The following is a 17,358-nucleotide window of genomic DNA, read 5'->3' as shown; positions in this document are numbered from 1 at the left end:
AAGTGTTTAGGAAGTCGTGGACATCATGGGAACCTACTCACACTGGGGTTATTTAAGGTCAGAGATGGAAGAAACTCTGACAGACTTTAGGATTTAAGTCAAGAAGAAGAAACTCTGAGACATCTGACTGCAGCACGCTGCTTTGAAAAGAAAGAAAGAAAGAAAGAAAGAAAGAAAGAAAGAGTTTTTAAAACATAGGGATGTTGTGTATCAGCATGTTATCAGGATAATTTTGAGAGTTTTACACCCATTTTTTGATAGAAGTCAGAAGACTTTAGGATTTAAGTGGGTGAAACATTACTGATGAAGAAGAAGAGACTCTCAGACAACATCTGACTGCAGCACACAGCTTTGTCCTGCCAGTTCAGGACATAAACATGTAAAAGAAAAATGTTCTAAAATTATAATGATGTTAATGATTTCATGCTCTTTATGATTTCAAACTACTGTAGAACTGTGTGACTGTAACCTCATATAACAAAGCCGACCCAGTAAATTTCCACCATCTAACTTTGACCATGAAAATCTAACAAGTTGGTCCTGCAAGCAGCCGGTTAAACTGGCTGCTCAGAAACTGATGCTACCCCTGTGACTTGTTCATGTTCCTGCTTAAAAACGGAACTGCTTCCACCTGTTGTCAGTCACTCGTTCAGACTCTGCTCTGTTCAAAGGAAATCTTTGCTTTGACTTGGGAGACGACTCTGAGCATTAATTTGGAGAAGTCAGGACTCCACTGAAGAACTCTCCTGACTAAAAGCTGCGTGCACACAGCCACAGATCAGATATGATTGACCGCATCGGTCCAAAGAAAAGCAAGCGTCACGGCTGCAGAAGCAGAACAACAGATGCACAGTAGAGATAAGTAGCTTAAAAATATCTATGTTTATATGTGTAGAACCTTTAGTTTAAACTGGAGACAAGCTGGAGGATGTGTTTCTTCTCAGCTGTGCAACATTCACTAACATCACCTACAAGTTCTACTGATTTCAAATAGAAAATGTACAAAGAACCTTTTAACCCTGTCTTCATTGATGGGCACCAAAAAATATAGTTTCCTTATCTGAAAAAAATCCATTCCCCAGATTTCTGGCTGCAATGTTCTGAAGATATTTTGAGGAACACGTGATAGAAGCTATAAAACATTCCTACAATGTTCCACAGTGTTAGATGACCACAAAGGAAGCATGTCCTGGGTGTAATTTTCAGTTTTCAAGAATATTAGAGCATAACGGTCTAATGATGTTATCACCCAACACTTTTGAACATGTCTCGTTTTTTTTTTTGTTTTTTTTGTTGGGAACATTCTGGGAACTAAAAGAAAACTTGAAGCTGAAGACATTGGTAGAACTTTGCAGAAAACATCTATGATAGTCAGCCAAAGAAAGGGACAGAATTTCATCTAAAATTGAGTTTTATTTTGAAAAGTGTCTTCAAAAAGTGATAGAATAGAATAGAATAGAATAGAATAGAGAGTACAGTCATTACAAAACTTAAAGTCATTACAAATATACAATAAAAATTAAATAAATGTAATATTGGACTCTGTAAGACAGAAATAAAGATGTATTTGCAGTGTGAGAACAAGAAACCCTGTATACACAATAATAGACAGAGATGGGGTTTGTCAGGTGACTTCTTAGAAGATCAGTTGGATGTTGGATCATCTCAGCACCAGAATAAAGCACCATAACTTTGTGATATAACAACAAACGGACTTTGAGCTTCTTACAGGATCCAGGATACAGCTCCAGGACTCTGCTGAGGACACACCTTCCCGGTTCCACGGTGGGAGGAGGACGCACCAGCGAGGAGGGTTCAAGTTCAATTAGGACGGCCCCCCAAAAAAGTTCCAGCACAAAGAGAGCGAAGCGTCCAGAGCGGCAGAGGGAAGAAGCTCCGCGGATGTTACTGCACCATGAATTCTGTGGGCAAGTCGTGGCTGCTGCTGACGGGTCTGATCGTCTTCTACATCATCTACCTGCTGTTCGGAGCGCTGGTCTTCTCCACCATCGAGCGGCCGGTGGAGGAGCAGCTGCGCCGCGACATGGACGCGCTCAAACAGGAGTTCCTGAACCAGAGCTGCGTCAGCGCCGCGTCGCTCGAAAACTTTCTGGTCCGAGTGCTGACGGCCAACAAGTACGGGGTGTCCGCGCTCAGAAACTCCTCCGTCACCTCCAACTGGGACCTGGCATCCTCCATGTTCTTCGCCAACACTCTGGTCACCACAGTGGGTGAGTTCAGGCTGAGGAAAGTTTGTTACCTGGTGGCGTTTTTACGCACGACGCCCAGCAACAAATACAGGGATTAGCGGCAAATGGAGATTCCAAAACCACTAGAAGTCTAATTTAGGAGCTTTTTTTGTATCCTTCTGGGGATACGTACATGACATGGTTGGAAAGGTGTTACTTTGCCACGTGTTGAGGATGTTCAGACAAGCTGCAGCTGTGTCGCTTTCTGTTCCAGTCGGTTGAAAACAATTTGAAAACAGATGCCTCAGAGGACGACCGGGGAAAGTCCACGTTTCTTGAAAAAAAAATCCCAAACCTGGTAGAAAATGAAAAACTCCTTCTTGTATGTTTTATTTGTTTCAATTATTGATAAGAAGAAGTGTGCAGGATGTGAAAACAGTGAGTCAGAGTGGTTCATTAGAGCAGACAAAGGGGATTTATTAGACATCTGGGGGTTTACCAGAATGTTTCAGAGTGCGTTTGGTCTGAATAAATGCAATGCAGTGTAGTGTGTGGAAACCAGATCTGGATGCTGTAGAGACTGTATTTGTTTGTCATTTGGACTTTAAACCTGAGAAAAAAACTACTGAAATCTAAAAAAACTACTGCTGAGGATGTCACCAGAATGTGGCATGATCACCAAAAACCTGTAGAGTGCAGTTTAAATGAGGCCTAATGAAAGATGCTGCATGGTGGGAAGTGTAGGATCCTGTATTTTTATCATTTCACTCCTATTTGAGCACTTGGGATGTAGATTTTAGGTTTCAAAGACCACCCTGGTTGCTTAGCCTCTGACAGTGGAGAAAGTAAATCATACATGGGCTGAAAACACAGGAAATGTTTCTGTGCTCTTAAACTTGTCATTATTGTGTTTAAAGCTTTTAGTGAGCTTCACAGTTAGTCCTTAGACACGTGTTTTCTTACTTATATATTTGCATATTGTTATGTAATATGACTGCAGTGTTGACGGTCACTGTGCCACACTCTAGCTTAACCTTTGCAGGTGTTAACAATTAGCCATAAACTTAACAGTCTGTCTGCAACCATTTCTGCTTCTGGACTTGCCAAATGTGACTGTAAACTATTTGCATATAATGCAAATGCGGTTGGAATTAGCCCTGTTCACAGAGGCCAGGTAGAGAGCAGAACTTGAGGGTTTTGACGTAGTTTCACCAATAAGCCGCACGGCTTGGCTTTCTCTTCCTCTTCTGCTACCTGCATGCTAGCAACAACCTCCAAGCATCAACCTACAAGCTAACTATGGCAGGTTTTGCTGGGGATAATGCAGAAAGTGCAAATTAGTTATTTTGATGCATGCGAACGATCCTCCAAAAGTATTTTCCTGTCGCTGTTTTGCAGGGGCGCAGTCACTGCATTCTGGGCTCAGCACCGTTCAAAATGATTTTAATTTGTTTAAAGAAATGCAAAAAAAAAGTTTTTTTTCGAACAAAATCAGGGTTATAATGACACAAATGCGGGTAATAGTCTGACCATACAAGGCTAGATGTGTACACTACTGTTTGTAGTCACTGAGAAATGTCCTTATTTTTGAAAGAAAAGCTTTTTTTTCCAATGAAGATAACATTAAATAAATGATAAATCAAGTCTAGACATTGTTAATGTGGTAAATGACTGTTGTAGCTGGAAACGTCTGATTTTTAATGGACTATCTCCATAGGGGTACAGAGGAACATTTCCAGCAACCATCACTCCTGTGTTCTAATGCTACATTGTGTTAGCTAATGGTGTTGAAAGGCTAATTGGTGATTAGAAAACCCTTGAACAGTTATGTTAGCACATGGATAAAAGTGTCAGTTTTGATGGAAAACATGAAATTGTCTGGGAGACAACAAACTTTTCAGGGATAGTGTATATATGTTGCAATATCTCGGCCTCTACCTCTTTGATTTTTGACGATTTTTTTTTTTTTTTTTTTTTTTTTAAATCTGCTCCATTTTGGTCCCACAGCTTTATGTGAGAAGTGTCTGTTTAAATTCCAATGCAGTTAATTTCATTTATTTTTCAGCTGAATATGTTCAACAACTTTACTTTTAAGGCCTTAATCCAGGTGTAGGTTATAAAAATACAGTTTATTTCCCATCATCCTTAGCTTCTTATGTAGCCATAAACATCCTGAAAACGTTTGTTGTGCTTTAAAACTCCACAAATGCTCCACATTTCGTTACACACACATTGATTCCTGGTGGAGCTGCAGTGTTTCCACAGAGCAGCTGGTGGTTCACATTCTTTTTCTTCTTCTTCTTGGACCATTTCCTAGCTGCTCTACTTTTAGACTCCATGTTCTGGCAAAAAACAAACAAACATCTTTGGCTACATAAGTCACCTGGAAACTCAGTGAAATGGAATCATGTTGTCCCAAATTCATGTATTTCCTGTTTAAACAGGATGTGGAGAGAATATGAACTGTAACAGTCAGGAAGGCGAATGGACAGATTATGATTGAAGTTACAGTTTCAACTGCTTTGTCTCGCACAAAGCCAGCCAGATGGAGGTCAGTAAACAGCTGATATGCAGAAAAACCATACAGGCAAACTGCTGTGGTGGTTTTTAGGCATTCTGCTCATATTTTTATACATTTTAGATGCATTGTAGGTTCACCCGATTTCAGTATTTGTGCTTAGAAACAATTTGGTGTCATGAGTTGAGTGCTAGTGGTTCTGTAAATTTGAAATGTAGCTACAAATGTGACTTCTATCACAAAAACAATATTTTTTTCAAACTTATTTCTAACAAATATGTGCACCTGAGCTTTTTTCAATTTTTAAAGGCATTCAGGGACAAGAACTTCCACTAGAATAGAAGAAAAACAGTGTAAGAGGGACGTATGTTGGTAAAATTGGAAGGAATTAAGCAATAGTCTAAGTATGATGCAAATCACATTTATGTTGCAACTACAGGTTTGCAAAGGAGACTTTTATTTGTGTGTAAAGCACTTGTGTTGTTGTTGATTCAGTCCATTCAGGATGTGAGAGTTCAGCGTTAACTTTGCCCTGCATTTGCTTCAATCAGGCTTTAGAAGGTGCAGAAATAACTGTTGGAATAGTTTGTGAAGTTTGAGACTTCAGATGTAAACCTGTTTTCAGTCACACGACTAACAAACTTCACCACCAAACTACTGCAGCATCATTGTAGTGTCGTCACCAAAGTCACACCGACAGACTCGCTGCTGAAAACGACTCGCATGTCTGGAGTGGAAATGCAAATTCATGCAAGAAGCAGAACAGAGGTGACCTTTGTGTTCAGCGGCAGTTTCTTCGCTCTACATGAGTGGGTCTCAAACCTTTTCTGTCAGGAGGACAAAAAACTTTCACACCCCCGCAGTAACTTTGTAATCAGTGCAGCATTTTTTATTTTACTATTCTCTGAGGGAGACAGGGAGAGAATGCTACGGAGACAACACACTGGAAAGGTGAGAAGATAGATGGATCGGTAGGTAAATGGATTTTTAGTGAGTGCTTAGTCTGTGTAATGCTGTTTTTTTTTAGTGTAAATACCTGCAACTTTGCACCTTTATTTTAAATACCTGCATTTTTTGCACATAATTTTCTCGGCCAGCAAGGTTTGCGTGTTAATTCTGTGGGTTTTTTTGCACATTTTCCCCCCTTGTTTTTGTTAATTATACTAGTGTACACCTTGAATTTTTTCCAGATAGATGGATTTGAGTTTTGTAGTGTACTTAGACTTTTTAGTACTGTTTTTTATTGTATATGTCCGCAATTTTGCACCTTTATTGTAAATATTCGTATTTTTTTCAGATTATTTCTTGACCAGCAAGGTTTGCATGTTAATTCCGTGTTCGTTTGCACATTCGTTTCCTTTATTTCCCTTAAATGTTACATGTTAATCCTGTTTTTTAATTGTAAATAGCAGCAATTCATGCAGATAGATAGATTCAAAGGCAGGGTTAAAATCTCCTATCTAGCAGCCTCTACATGTAACCTGCACAGGAACGTTCTAACTGTACACCCATCAGTGCAACTGGAGAAAAAGAGACACGCAGGTGAAGCTTCTACTTATCAAAGTGTCCGTTTGTCTACTGCGACCAAAATGGTGCATTTGTGGCCTTTTTTGAGAGTGTGAGAGTTAAATTTTCAATTGGTGTCATTGTGCCAGCTCATTAATCAAAGTTTCTTCCTATAGCCTTTTACAACAACCTAAAAGATGACCAAAGTCCTTCACAGTGAAAACAAGAGAAGAACTTAAACAATACAGTGATTTAGAACAGGACAAACACTCACACCTACAGGCAAATTTAGAATCATCGGTTAACCTCAGCACATTTTTGGACTGTACAAGGAAACCAGAAAACCCACATATGCAAAGGAAGAACAAGTGAGCTCCATGCAGAAAGATCCCGGGAAAGCATACCAGGGATCTTCTAGCAGCAAGGCGGCAGTGCTAACCGGTACTCTACTGTGCAGCCCGTAAAACAATGAAATAAACAGCCATAAAACAGCACTGTTATATACATATAAAAGAAATAAAAAATCCTAAAATGTCACCATGCCGCTAGGTGTGAAAAGCCATTTTAAACGGGAAGATTTGATTTAACGAGACCGTTAAAAAGGTCGTGGTGATCATTAAGCTGTATTGGTGTCGCTCTAACTGGTGCAGGTTAGCTGTGTTAACCACAGTGGTGGAAAGTAGTACTTTTGTAACTTTGATGTGCTGTGGTATCTCCACTTACAAATGTGGTCTTCTGAAATGTAGAGTGCACCTGCATGTGCTGTTTTTATACACTCGCTGAAAAGATCGCATGTAGAAAAAAATCACTCTGTTTTGTACTGGAAAATCTGACAATGGAACGCTCTGGTTTACTCTTTTCAAGGTCACTTTTGGTCACACAGCTGTCTGAGCTCTACCCAGCAGCAGCTTGTGAGGGAACTTGAGTAAATTGTAGCATCTATCGATAAGAAAATAATCAGCAAGTGATGTGTTTTGCCGGTGACAAGGTGCTACCGGTAGGAAAGTTCACCACAACCGTCAATGAGTCAGTTTCTGCAGAAGGCTATGATTGATTATCTTTGATTAAAGCTCCTCTATGTCACATCACTGTAAATAGTAACTTTGAGCAGCAGCTAGTGGGCCAAAAGATCCGGCGTTCCCATCACTACTGATCACCGAGGGTGGTTACCGTGGCAGCACAGATTGAGTATTGTTGCGCGCCACAAAAAACAGTACGACGTTAAAACAGTTCAGCTAATTATTTCCTCCCAGTTCCTTTCACACCCCCCATCATGCCTCTGCGCACCCCCAGGGGGCCGCGACCCACACTTTGAGGAACGCTGTTCTGCGTGATGCATGAATTTTCTTCATGGTGCACCAAGTGGAGCACGACACTTCCTGACGTCTGTAATGTGTTCATCAGGCCTGTCACCGATGTTTGTTGTTTTTTAACTTCAGTTAAAGCTAACGAGAGAAAAAAAACACCAGCAGTCTGATTATCAAGCAGGTTTTAGACAGAAAATATCCACAAAACTACTGCCAAGAAGCATACGAAGCGCAAGCAGGAAGCAACTAGGGGGAAAAAATTTTGAAAATCAAGATGCAAAATGGGGCATTCTGGCACAATTTGGAGCACATTTTGTTGTATTTGTAGCCATTTCCAAAAACTAAATTAAATAAAATTTTCATGTTTCTTTTCTAAAAATTAGTGATAGGGGGAAAATGACAAATATAAACCCACTTGTCCTTGCGATCAAAACATGTCAACTAGTCCAGTCTATTACATTCTGGTCAGATTTCCACAAGCCATTCCAAAATGCCACATCAGTTCTTATTACAAATTTGAAAAAGATGACAAAGGACTTGAATCTGGAATCAAGTGGTGACTTTTACTTTTTTTTCTAAAAACAACTACATGTTATAATAAAAAGGTTATGTCATGACCTTCATTTTACTTAAAAATGTGAAAGAAAATTTCAACTCTGGGTTAACAACTGGTTTTCTGAAGGAGTTAGTTCTGTTTTCAAAACTGTTACCTTTTTGAACAAAGAAATAACTTCTTTAGAATACCAGTTGTTAACCTTGAGTTAGAATACATAATTTTGCACTGTGATATGTGTCAGGCAGCTGAATTAAAGACTTTAAGTAAACATTCTTGAAAACACAAACGTCAAATTTGAACAAATGCTCTCTTTATTACATGAGGCAAATCAAATATAAGTGGGGATTAATGTTGATCAATCCAAGCTTTCCATGGGTGTATAGTGTTTCTATAATCGCGTTGGCAGTGTCGTTCTATTTTGAAAAATGCTTATGCAGATGTCAAAACGGCCCGCCTGCGGGCCGCTGAACTGTTGAGATTACAGAATTTGTTTTGCCATTGAATGATATAATTTCGGGCAGTCTATAAATTATTTTATCAAAAGAAACTAGGAACTTTATATTTCGTTGAAATCATTTGTCTCGTTCGTGAGAACGGGTTTTGTCATGCCTAAATGTTTTAACGGGAGCCATTTTTGCAGTCACTGTCAATTCGTATTGCCGTGGACAACAAAACAGTAAGCAAACTCAGTAAAGGAAGCGAGATCGATGCCTACACTGCATTGCTCACTTTATTTTGATGACATGCGATAGTTTTGATACTTAATTACCTCTGCCAGGAGGTTATGTAATCACCGGAATTTGTTTGTCTGTTAACAGCATAACTCAAAAAGTCATGGACGGATTTTCACCAAATTTTTTCAGGATGTCCGGAAGAGCAAAAGTAACAATCGATTAGATTTTGGAGGTAATCCGGATCACCATCTGGATCCAGGATTATTTTGAAGGTCGAAGGACAATTGAGAGATGGCCGCCTGTTTATTGTAAATGTAAATAAACTCTATCTTGTTCTAGTCTAGCTCCTTGTTATATGTATATAATAGCCTGTGTGTATGTATGGATGTGTGTGTGTATATATGTGTGTATATATATATATATATATATAAATAATAATAAATTAACCTTAAGAAATAGATTACATTTACAATTACATCTCTTGATCTCAAAACATTTTCTATGTATCCAGGCATTTACATTTATATATGTAAGGGCTGAACTAAAATAGTCCCTGGCCTCTGGACCTAAAGAATATAACTAAAATTGCAGGTTACATTTGTAGGAAGCCTTTTTCAGTGTTTTTTTTTTTTTTTTTAATTTTAGATCACATATTTTCTATTAATAGTACATGTTTTGACGTTGACAATAAAGTAAACCACACGAAAATCGGTTGAGAAATAAGCAAATTATGATTTATTTTCAATGTACATACATTGCTTTGAATGGGAACTTTGCCCCTTTCAAGATGGCTGCCACGTAGACACGTCGATTAGCCAGCTGCTACAGTGCGCTGGCGCATCTACTCTTCATATCTTTGGTCTTTCCCCTCTGCAGTGATGTCACTGCTTCTTGTAGCTGCTGGACGTTTTGTTTCACCTGAGCAACAGCAGGACTCTCTTCATCCCTCTGTTCCAGGTTGACGACTCTGATCTAGATCGTCGACCCGTCTTTTTAGGTCTCCGAGTTCTCGACTGGTGGTGTCACGGAGGGACTTAAACTGCTTCTTGAAGACAGACTGGACTGCGTCCATCCTTGCTTCCAGTGTGACCAGTCGCTCGTCCAAATCGAAATCCTCCATTGTCTGCAATAAGAAAAAGGCCAATACAACAGTGTTGTATGATTATTCCTGTGACATATAGACCAATGTAATGACATTTAATAACAATTCATAAAGTGAGGTTATCATATTTGCCCAATTTTAATTATTTTCATTTGAAATTACTCTAAGAGAGACACAGATACTTTGAAGAACTCCAGCTAGGACTAATGATTTATGGTTGGGGTACAAGACAGACAATACTTACCTTGAGGTTAAATGCAGCTCCTCGTTTGAATGGCTGTATAGCTCTATGTAACTACTTGAACCTGTTGGGGCAAAAAAAAAAAGCTCAGATAAAGCAAACTGGGTGAGGCAGAAATTTTCCGTCGTAACTCCTCAAAGTACAGTTGTAGAGAGGTGGGGCCAGCTTCATTTGAAAGCTCTGGACAGGACCCAGAGAGGCTGGATCCCCAGTGGGGAGCAGCGGTGAGCTGCTGGCCTCCTGGGACCCCGGGGGACTGCGCCTCCCAGCTACGAGTACTTCCTCAGGGAGACAGTACTATCAGCTTGTTTGACATATGTCTGTGATACACTCCTGCTTTTAGCCCCGAAAAACGAAACCATGGAAACGAAACCTGCCGCTTCTTGTCCGCAATGGGGATGTGCCTTGCTGTCTTCAGCCACGGTGAGAAAAGGCTGCCATTCTGGCTTGTTGATTTCAGCGGCGAATATACCGTACTTATGTGTCATTGCTTTCTAATATTTAGCATTACTTTGTTTTTTTTGTTTTTTTTGGTGCGGACCAGTGAGGCGGCAATGTCGGCAAAATTGTAATGACGCGGTGGCCTATACCAGCGAGGCGGCCCACCTCGTCGGTCATATAGGAGGGGAAACACTGCTTTGTGTCTTTTCATGCATCTACTGGAAAACATTGTCACTTTGTGTGCTTGTTCTGCTTCTTTGCTTCACTGCAGTAGTTTTGTGTCTCATCATTTTTGTTTTTTGCCTCTTTTTTTTTTTTTTTTTTTTTTTTTCCCCTGTTTTGCATCTAACAAAGACGCATATCCAAGCCTACAAAGTGAGCGTAGTCCAATAGATGCAAGAGAACACAGAGATGCAACATGGTGTAAAATTACCACAAAGAAACACAAAATGACTAAGACACCGTAAGACGCAAAGGGACATTTTCCAAAAAGTTGCAGAAAGAAAAAGTGATCACAAAAGATGCAAAACAAACAAATTCTTGCTTTTAATCTAAGCAGTGAAGAGAATTGCATGGTTTCAGATAGTGGAAAAGTGCACATGTGGTGTTTTTATTGTAGCTAGACGACATTCAGGGTAAAAGTTGTGCGTGTAATCGAAGCCTGAGGAACATTTGATGCGTTTAGAGGCTGATTTTGTTGTTGAATATCTTCTCCTGCCTCGTCCATGTTTTCCATCCTGCAGTCTTTGACCTCGTACTCATGAATGAAATCCAAACAAAACAGAATCTGCTCGGGGGTCTTTGCTCCGTGGTTCTAGTGGAGGTCATGAAGCTGCTTTAGGACTGAACGGTCGGGTCTACGGAGGGGGAAAAAGATCAGCAGAACATCCCATCAGAACGCCCACCCTGTAAAAAAAAATCTACTTATCCTGTCTCTGTGTGTCCATATCTAAACAGATTATTTCCTCTAAATGAGCCTCTGGTGGAGGTTTAATGGTAAACGGCTGCAAAACAAGAAACAAAAATATGATTTTAATCTCTTATTGAGTGTTGAGGCTGTAAATTAGGCAAAAGTGAAAGTAGTCAAAAAACATCCTTTTTGCTGTAAATTAACCAGAATTCCTGCTCTAGTTAATTCTTTTCTGCGTTTGTGAAGCCATACATTGGTTCATTTCTGAACTTTTCTGTCTCTATTTAATGCCCAAAGCAGCTCTTATCTGCTCCACAACCGATGCTGGTTGCTACCAGGTCAAGCTTTAATCAAATGTTCCCCTTTTGTTGATATTTTAAAGAAAAATCTCCATGTTTTCAATGGTTTTTGGTATCTCTAAATGGTCTTAATTCAGTATTTTATATTTATTCTACCTTTTTAAAATTAATCTAAGTGGCAATCTTGTGTTTCATCCTAATTTATTTAGCTTTATAAACTGATTTCAGAAGTCTATGTTCTGTTTTTTGCACATATCTTTGTTGCTGCCTGATTATTTAAATTTGATGTCTACTTTAGCTTCGCCTGAGCTTGTTTTGGTCAAATCAGGTTCTTTAAAGCGTGCTATGTGAATGAGATTTGCTAAAAACAAGGCTATTTTAGTGAAATAGTAAACCGTTGTGACCAGAAATGAGTCTAAATTGAAATAAAGGAAATGAACCGGCGTCATTATGAGCTCTGTGGCTCCACAGGAACTTCATTGTATCGTCCACTTTAGCTACACCCGCGCTTGTTTTGGTCAAATCAGGTTCTTTTAAGAGTGCTATGTGAATTAGATTTGCTGGGGAAAAAAATAAATAAATAAAAAAATACTATTTTAGTGAAATAGTGAACTGGAATGACCAGAAATGAGTCCAAATTGAAATTAAGGAAGTTAAGTGAGCTGAAATGGAGCTTGTTTTGGTAAAATCTGGTTCTTTAAAGCATGCTTTGGGAGTTAGATTAGCTTATTTTAGTGAAGTAACAAACTGAAAGTGTCAGCTTAAGAATATAAATCCGTCCAAATTGAAATGAGGGAAGTGAAACGGCGTCATTTTGAGCTTCAAAGTAACTTCATTGTAATGTCCACTTTAGCTTCACTTGTGCTTGTTTTGGTCAAATCAGATTCTTTTAAGAGTGCTTTGTGAATTAGATTTGCTAAAAAAAAAAGGCTGTTTTAGTGAAATGGTGAACTGGAATGACCAGAAATGAGTCCAAATTGAAAGGAGGGAAGTGAACCGGCCTCACACGGCTTCATTATACGACTACGACTTCATTCTAACATCCACTTTGGTTGCACTTGAGCTTCACCGGAGTTTGTTTTGGTCAGAACAGTTTCTTTTAAGCGTGCTTTGTCAATTAGATTTGCTTAAAAAAAAAGGCTATTTTAGTGAAAACACAAACTGAAAGTGTCCGTTTAAGACCACAAATCCATCCAGATTGAAATAAAAGTGAGCTGGCATTGTGAACTAGACTTGCTTTAAAAAAAAAAAGAGGCTATTATAGTGAAATGATGAACTATTATGAGCAGAAATGAGTCTAAATTGAGATGAGGGGAGCGATCCGGCCTCATACAGCTTCTTTATACAGCTGTTATGATTGTACCATCCACTTTGGCTGCACTTTAGCTGAACCTGAGCTTGTTTTGTCGGAGGAGCTCTGTGGCGCGTTTAAAGCCCTCGAGGGAGCCGCTTGAACTGATGTTCCACGGTGTCGTCATCCCACTCCTTCTGCAATCAGACTCGCACCGTGTCTCTGCGTTTGCTCGATGCTCGGCTTGTTTTCGAAGCGTCCACGGATCGCTTATCGACGCACGGACATTTTGCACAGTTTCTCCCATGAATGCGCTCATGTGACTTCAGATCCAGCTCCTCTCTGGCCATGAACCTCAGCTTATGGTGATGAGAACGACCTGCAGGCTCCTTCTGACAAAGAAGCCTTTGTTCTAATGAGTCTGTGGCCATCAGGCAGCTTCATTTAAACACATCGTCCAAATCTAGTGATTAGCACCGCACTGACTCTTCCCTTTATTGCATCAAACGGCACAAGTGTTTAACTCGTGACTTGAGTAATTTTAAGTACAATTATTTATAAAACTGCATAATTGCAAACTTCTAAGTTATTCTTGCAAACCTGTAAAATGCTGTTAGAAACTTTGCCTGCAAGATAATGTTAAGACGGCAGTAGAGCTGTGTGTAATTAATGCACAAACTCTTTTATTATTTTTTTGTGTTAAAGTGATGTGTTTTTTTTTGTGTAATCAAAGCTGTTTGTGTTCATATTCAACTTTCAGAGCATTTAAACTGGGGGGGAAAAACAAATAAATTAGGATTTTTTTAACCCTGTTTCTCTCAGAATAATTTGCACATCCGGTTGTATCATAGAAGCTTTTCATTTCAACCTCTGTTTTGCAGAGATGGAGAATTTTCCTGCTCTCTCTGTGGCTGTTCATCACATTTTTACAGCGTGTTGCTACTGCATATCATTTTTCCTTTTATAAGACAGGAGGATTCGGAGGCACATTTCAGTAGCTGTAGTAAAAGATCCTGAATTTAAATCCCTGTAGGCAGGTTTATCACATATCTTGTGATATTTTTTGGTTTAGTTTTATTGTCTTTCCACCAGCATCAGTCTCCTAATTTCGACCACAGCTGCTTTTTTTCTGTGCTTTTGCGTATTGTATTCTGCTGTCAACGCTTGTTGTTTGTCCAATGACTTGCCAATGTTCTCGTGAACACATCAAATTATTTTTATGGCTCGGTGGACAGTTTATTAGGTGAAACCCGGCTTTCATCTAGCAAACTTGTCTTCCAATCCCACTGTAATGAAGTTCTGAAATGTACCCAACCCGTGCATGTGCAGTTTTAGTTTAGGTGTTTCTATTATTTTGTCCACTCCACTTATATAAACGACAGGAGGCTAAATAATGCCACAAAAGCACGTCTCTGAATAATATAACTCAGTTTAAAACGACACAAAGGTACAGTTGAATGAACACTTCTGGAAATATTATGTTGAATTTATCAGTTAAATTAGATTTATTGCAGGACTGTTGGCTTCAGCCACCTTATGCAAACTTGTTTTTTTTATATTACAGACGGTGTAGATGCACTTTATTCAATGTGATGTAAACATATTTTATCATTTACCTCCACCAGCATCGATTCATCTAATAGTTTTGTGATTTTCCTCCTGGGATTTTACATTTTTGAGGTTTCTGTCTGCTCTTTTATACGGCTTCCAGATGTAAAAACAATTGCATTAATTTATCAGCAGAAGAGATTACCATTACTTCATATAAGCCACCAAGCACAGTCTTAATACTTTGCAGAAAAACTACTTTTAGCCAAAGAAACTGGCCTTTTGTTGGCCTTTTTCCTCTGAATCTGCACCTTTTTATCTGCCCCAACTGTCTGGTTGATGGAGTGTGTTAAAGGTGTTCAGGGGATTTTAAAATGCTGCATTGATAGAGTATAAAATCTAAAGTTATTATTCACTGGAGTAGAAAACATGGAAGCAAAATGATAGAGCAAATGTGGTTAAAAAGAACCTGCAGAGGTCCAAGTAGAGCAGTACAGAAGTAAAACAAAAAGCACTCGGAGCGCAGCACTCCACCAAGGCTGCTCAGTCGTATCATTTCCGACAGCAGAAATCTTGAAAAAAAATTAGTGTCAGAAATCGCGGCACTATAGAATGTGGCCATTTAATATGATGTACCCACAAACAAAATTACCTTATACTGAGCACAAGCGTGCGTTATACATGTGTATGTTATGTACGGATGCCGAATTGCGTGACCTAAATATGTAGTGGGTGGTGGGAATTGATGGGACACAGAAACACCCCCACAATTTGGATAGGTGGTGGATTTGTAGTAGAATCACAATCATGTGATCGTCAGCTAATGTAGTGTTCACTTGTTGTCATGGTTACAGTGATGCCATGCCGCTATCTCACAATGATACAGAGATCTTTGACAAATCTGTGGATCTAGACCGTAAGTCGCTTCACTGATCAAATGTAATCACTTGGTCCTTGTGTCATTTCTGACCTTCCCTGAAAATTTCATCCAAATCCGTTGGATTGGACAACGGCAGACAGATGGACAAACATACGGCAATTGTCGCATAAAAAAACATCGTTGGGTAAAAAAACATGTAAACACTTGTTCAGAAAGACTTGTAAGACATAGGTGCATGAAGTTGCAGTTATTTCCTCCTTGTATCACCATTTTCTCTATATTTTTTTCGTGGTGTTTTCTCCATCCTCTAAAACGTCTGTCCTCTTCTAATCCCTCCAGGTTATGGTCACACCACCCCTCTGTCCGACACCGGTAAAGTGTTCTCCATCGTCTACGCTTTAATCGGCGTCCCTTTCACCATGCTGGTGCTGACGGCCTGCGTCCAGAGGATCATGTACCCGCTGGTCATCGCTCCGGTCTGTCTGCTGCAACGTTCAGGCCTGGAGCCTCGGCCGGCCACCGTCGTCCACTTCCTCCTGCTGCTGGTTCTGGTGGTCCTCTGCTTCTTTCTGATGCCGGCGGCAGTGTTCAGCGCGGTGGAGGTTTCCTGGAGCTTCCTGGACGGCTTGTACTTCAGCTTCATCTCCCTGTGCACCATCGGACTCGGGGATTTCGTGCCGGGGATGCAGCCGAGGCAGAAGTACCGTCCGCTGTATCAGGTGGCTGTCATGGGTGAGTCCAGTTGTTTTTATGCATCTTATAGATCAGAAATGCGTTTATCTAGCAGCTACATGAATAAAATCAAGAACCTGAAGTGGAAACCAAGTCCCAAATCATGGGCCAGAGTTTAAGACTTGACTGTGTTCAAATGCCTAACAGGCTTCTTTAAAGCTCCTCAAAAAAATCAGAAAATCCAAGAGTAACAAAAAGTTAAGAATATATCCCCTTTGCGCCCCACAAGTTGTGTTCTTTTCCACAGTGTGAGCTGATCCGTTCCAACCCCACCATGTTTGGAATAGCATCCCCATCTTCCAAGCATGGTATCCTGATTTTCCTAACTGGAATTTTGAATGAATGGCTGGCTTTATTCCTTTGGGAATCAAGAGAAAGAAACAAAGAAAGACCTGACTGGCTCTACATGCAGCCAACAAAGGCACTGCAACTGTTCAATGTTCACGCCCATCCTACATTTCTGCCCTCCGATTGGTTCCCTGGTCTCGTAGTAGTACTTAGCAGTGACATCACCACAACAAAACCAGATATACTGAGCTGTGCATCTTCTTTTATGCAGTGAGAATTGGTCCATGCCTGTAGGTCGAGACTGTTTTGACACCATTATACTTTTCTAAATCTATTGGCCATCAAGTTATCTTACTTCACCACTAGATCACACCGTACAGAGGACATTAGCTTGTTATTAGGTCATGTTTTGCAGAAAATATGCCCAGACATGTTCAGAATTTGGTTTATATTCTTCCATCAAAGCATTGAAGACCACATATACGTATCAATGAACCTGTAAGATTTAAGGACTTGGTTACATTTTTTCTGAAGTTATGGCTCTTCAAACACTAATGCACAGATTGGTGCAAAGAAAACGGCGCAAAAATCGACATGACTTGAGTTTTTAACTAAGTTACACCTGTGATTGTTTTACAGTTCCAGACTCAAAGTTCTCCTTTAAAGCTTCTCATCTGTGGCAGTTGTCTCATCATTTTCCAGGATACAATGACGTCTATGTCTGTATGCGTTTACTGAGGTCAGCGTCCGGCCTACCTAATTACATATAAATGCATGCCAACATGTTATTTATACAGACTAATTCAAATCTCCCTTCAAATTTATCGTGAACATGTTGAAAAAATACAGATTTAGCATCACTCAGACTTCATGTCA

At 39.8% G+C, this 17,358-nt stretch overlaps 1 protein-coding gene and 1 long non-coding RNA gene across 4 annotated transcripts in view; one reads left to right on the top strand and one right to left on the bottom strand.

Annotated features, from left to right (window-relative positions):
• Window positions 1-1,571: 1,571 nt before the first annotated feature.
• kcnk6 (potassium channel, subfamily K, member 6) overlaps window positions 1,572-17,358 on the top strand; it is a 47,598-nt gene continuing 31,811 nt past the window's right edge. Inside the window, exons 1-2 of one of the 3 annotated variants that reach the window (XM_051957739.1) lie at window positions 1,572-2,231; window positions 15,802-16,194. In XM_051957739.1, the coding sequence (XP_051813699.1) occupies window positions 1,916-2,231; window positions 15,802-16,194 (709 nt within the window). In that variant the 5' untranslated portion in view covers window positions 1,572-1,915. The remainder of the gene's footprint in view (window positions 2,232-15,801; window positions 16,195-17,358) is intronic. The other 2 variants (XM_051957738.1, XM_022194147.2) reach the window with 2 other exon arrangements.
• LOC127536686 (uncharacterized) lies at window positions 9,463-10,370 on the bottom strand. The gene is made up of 2 exons (XR_007945780.1): window positions 10,097-10,370; window positions 9,463-9,873 (listed from the first exon to the last, which is right to left on the bottom strand). It is a non-coding gene; the product is annotated as an uncharacterized LOC127536686 (long non-coding RNA).

This window comes from Acanthochromis polyacanthus, chromosome 13, assembly GCF_021347895.1.
Source record: "Acanthochromis polyacanthus isolate Apoly-LR-REF ecotype Palm Island chromosome 13, KAUST_Apoly_ChrSc, whole genome shotgun sequence".
Classification (NCBI taxonomy): domain Eukaryota; kingdom Metazoa; phylum Chordata; class Actinopteri; family Pomacentridae; genus Acanthochromis; species Acanthochromis polyacanthus.
Note: the sequence above shows the minus strand (reverse complement) of the source record. Positions and strands in the feature narration are given on the sequence as shown.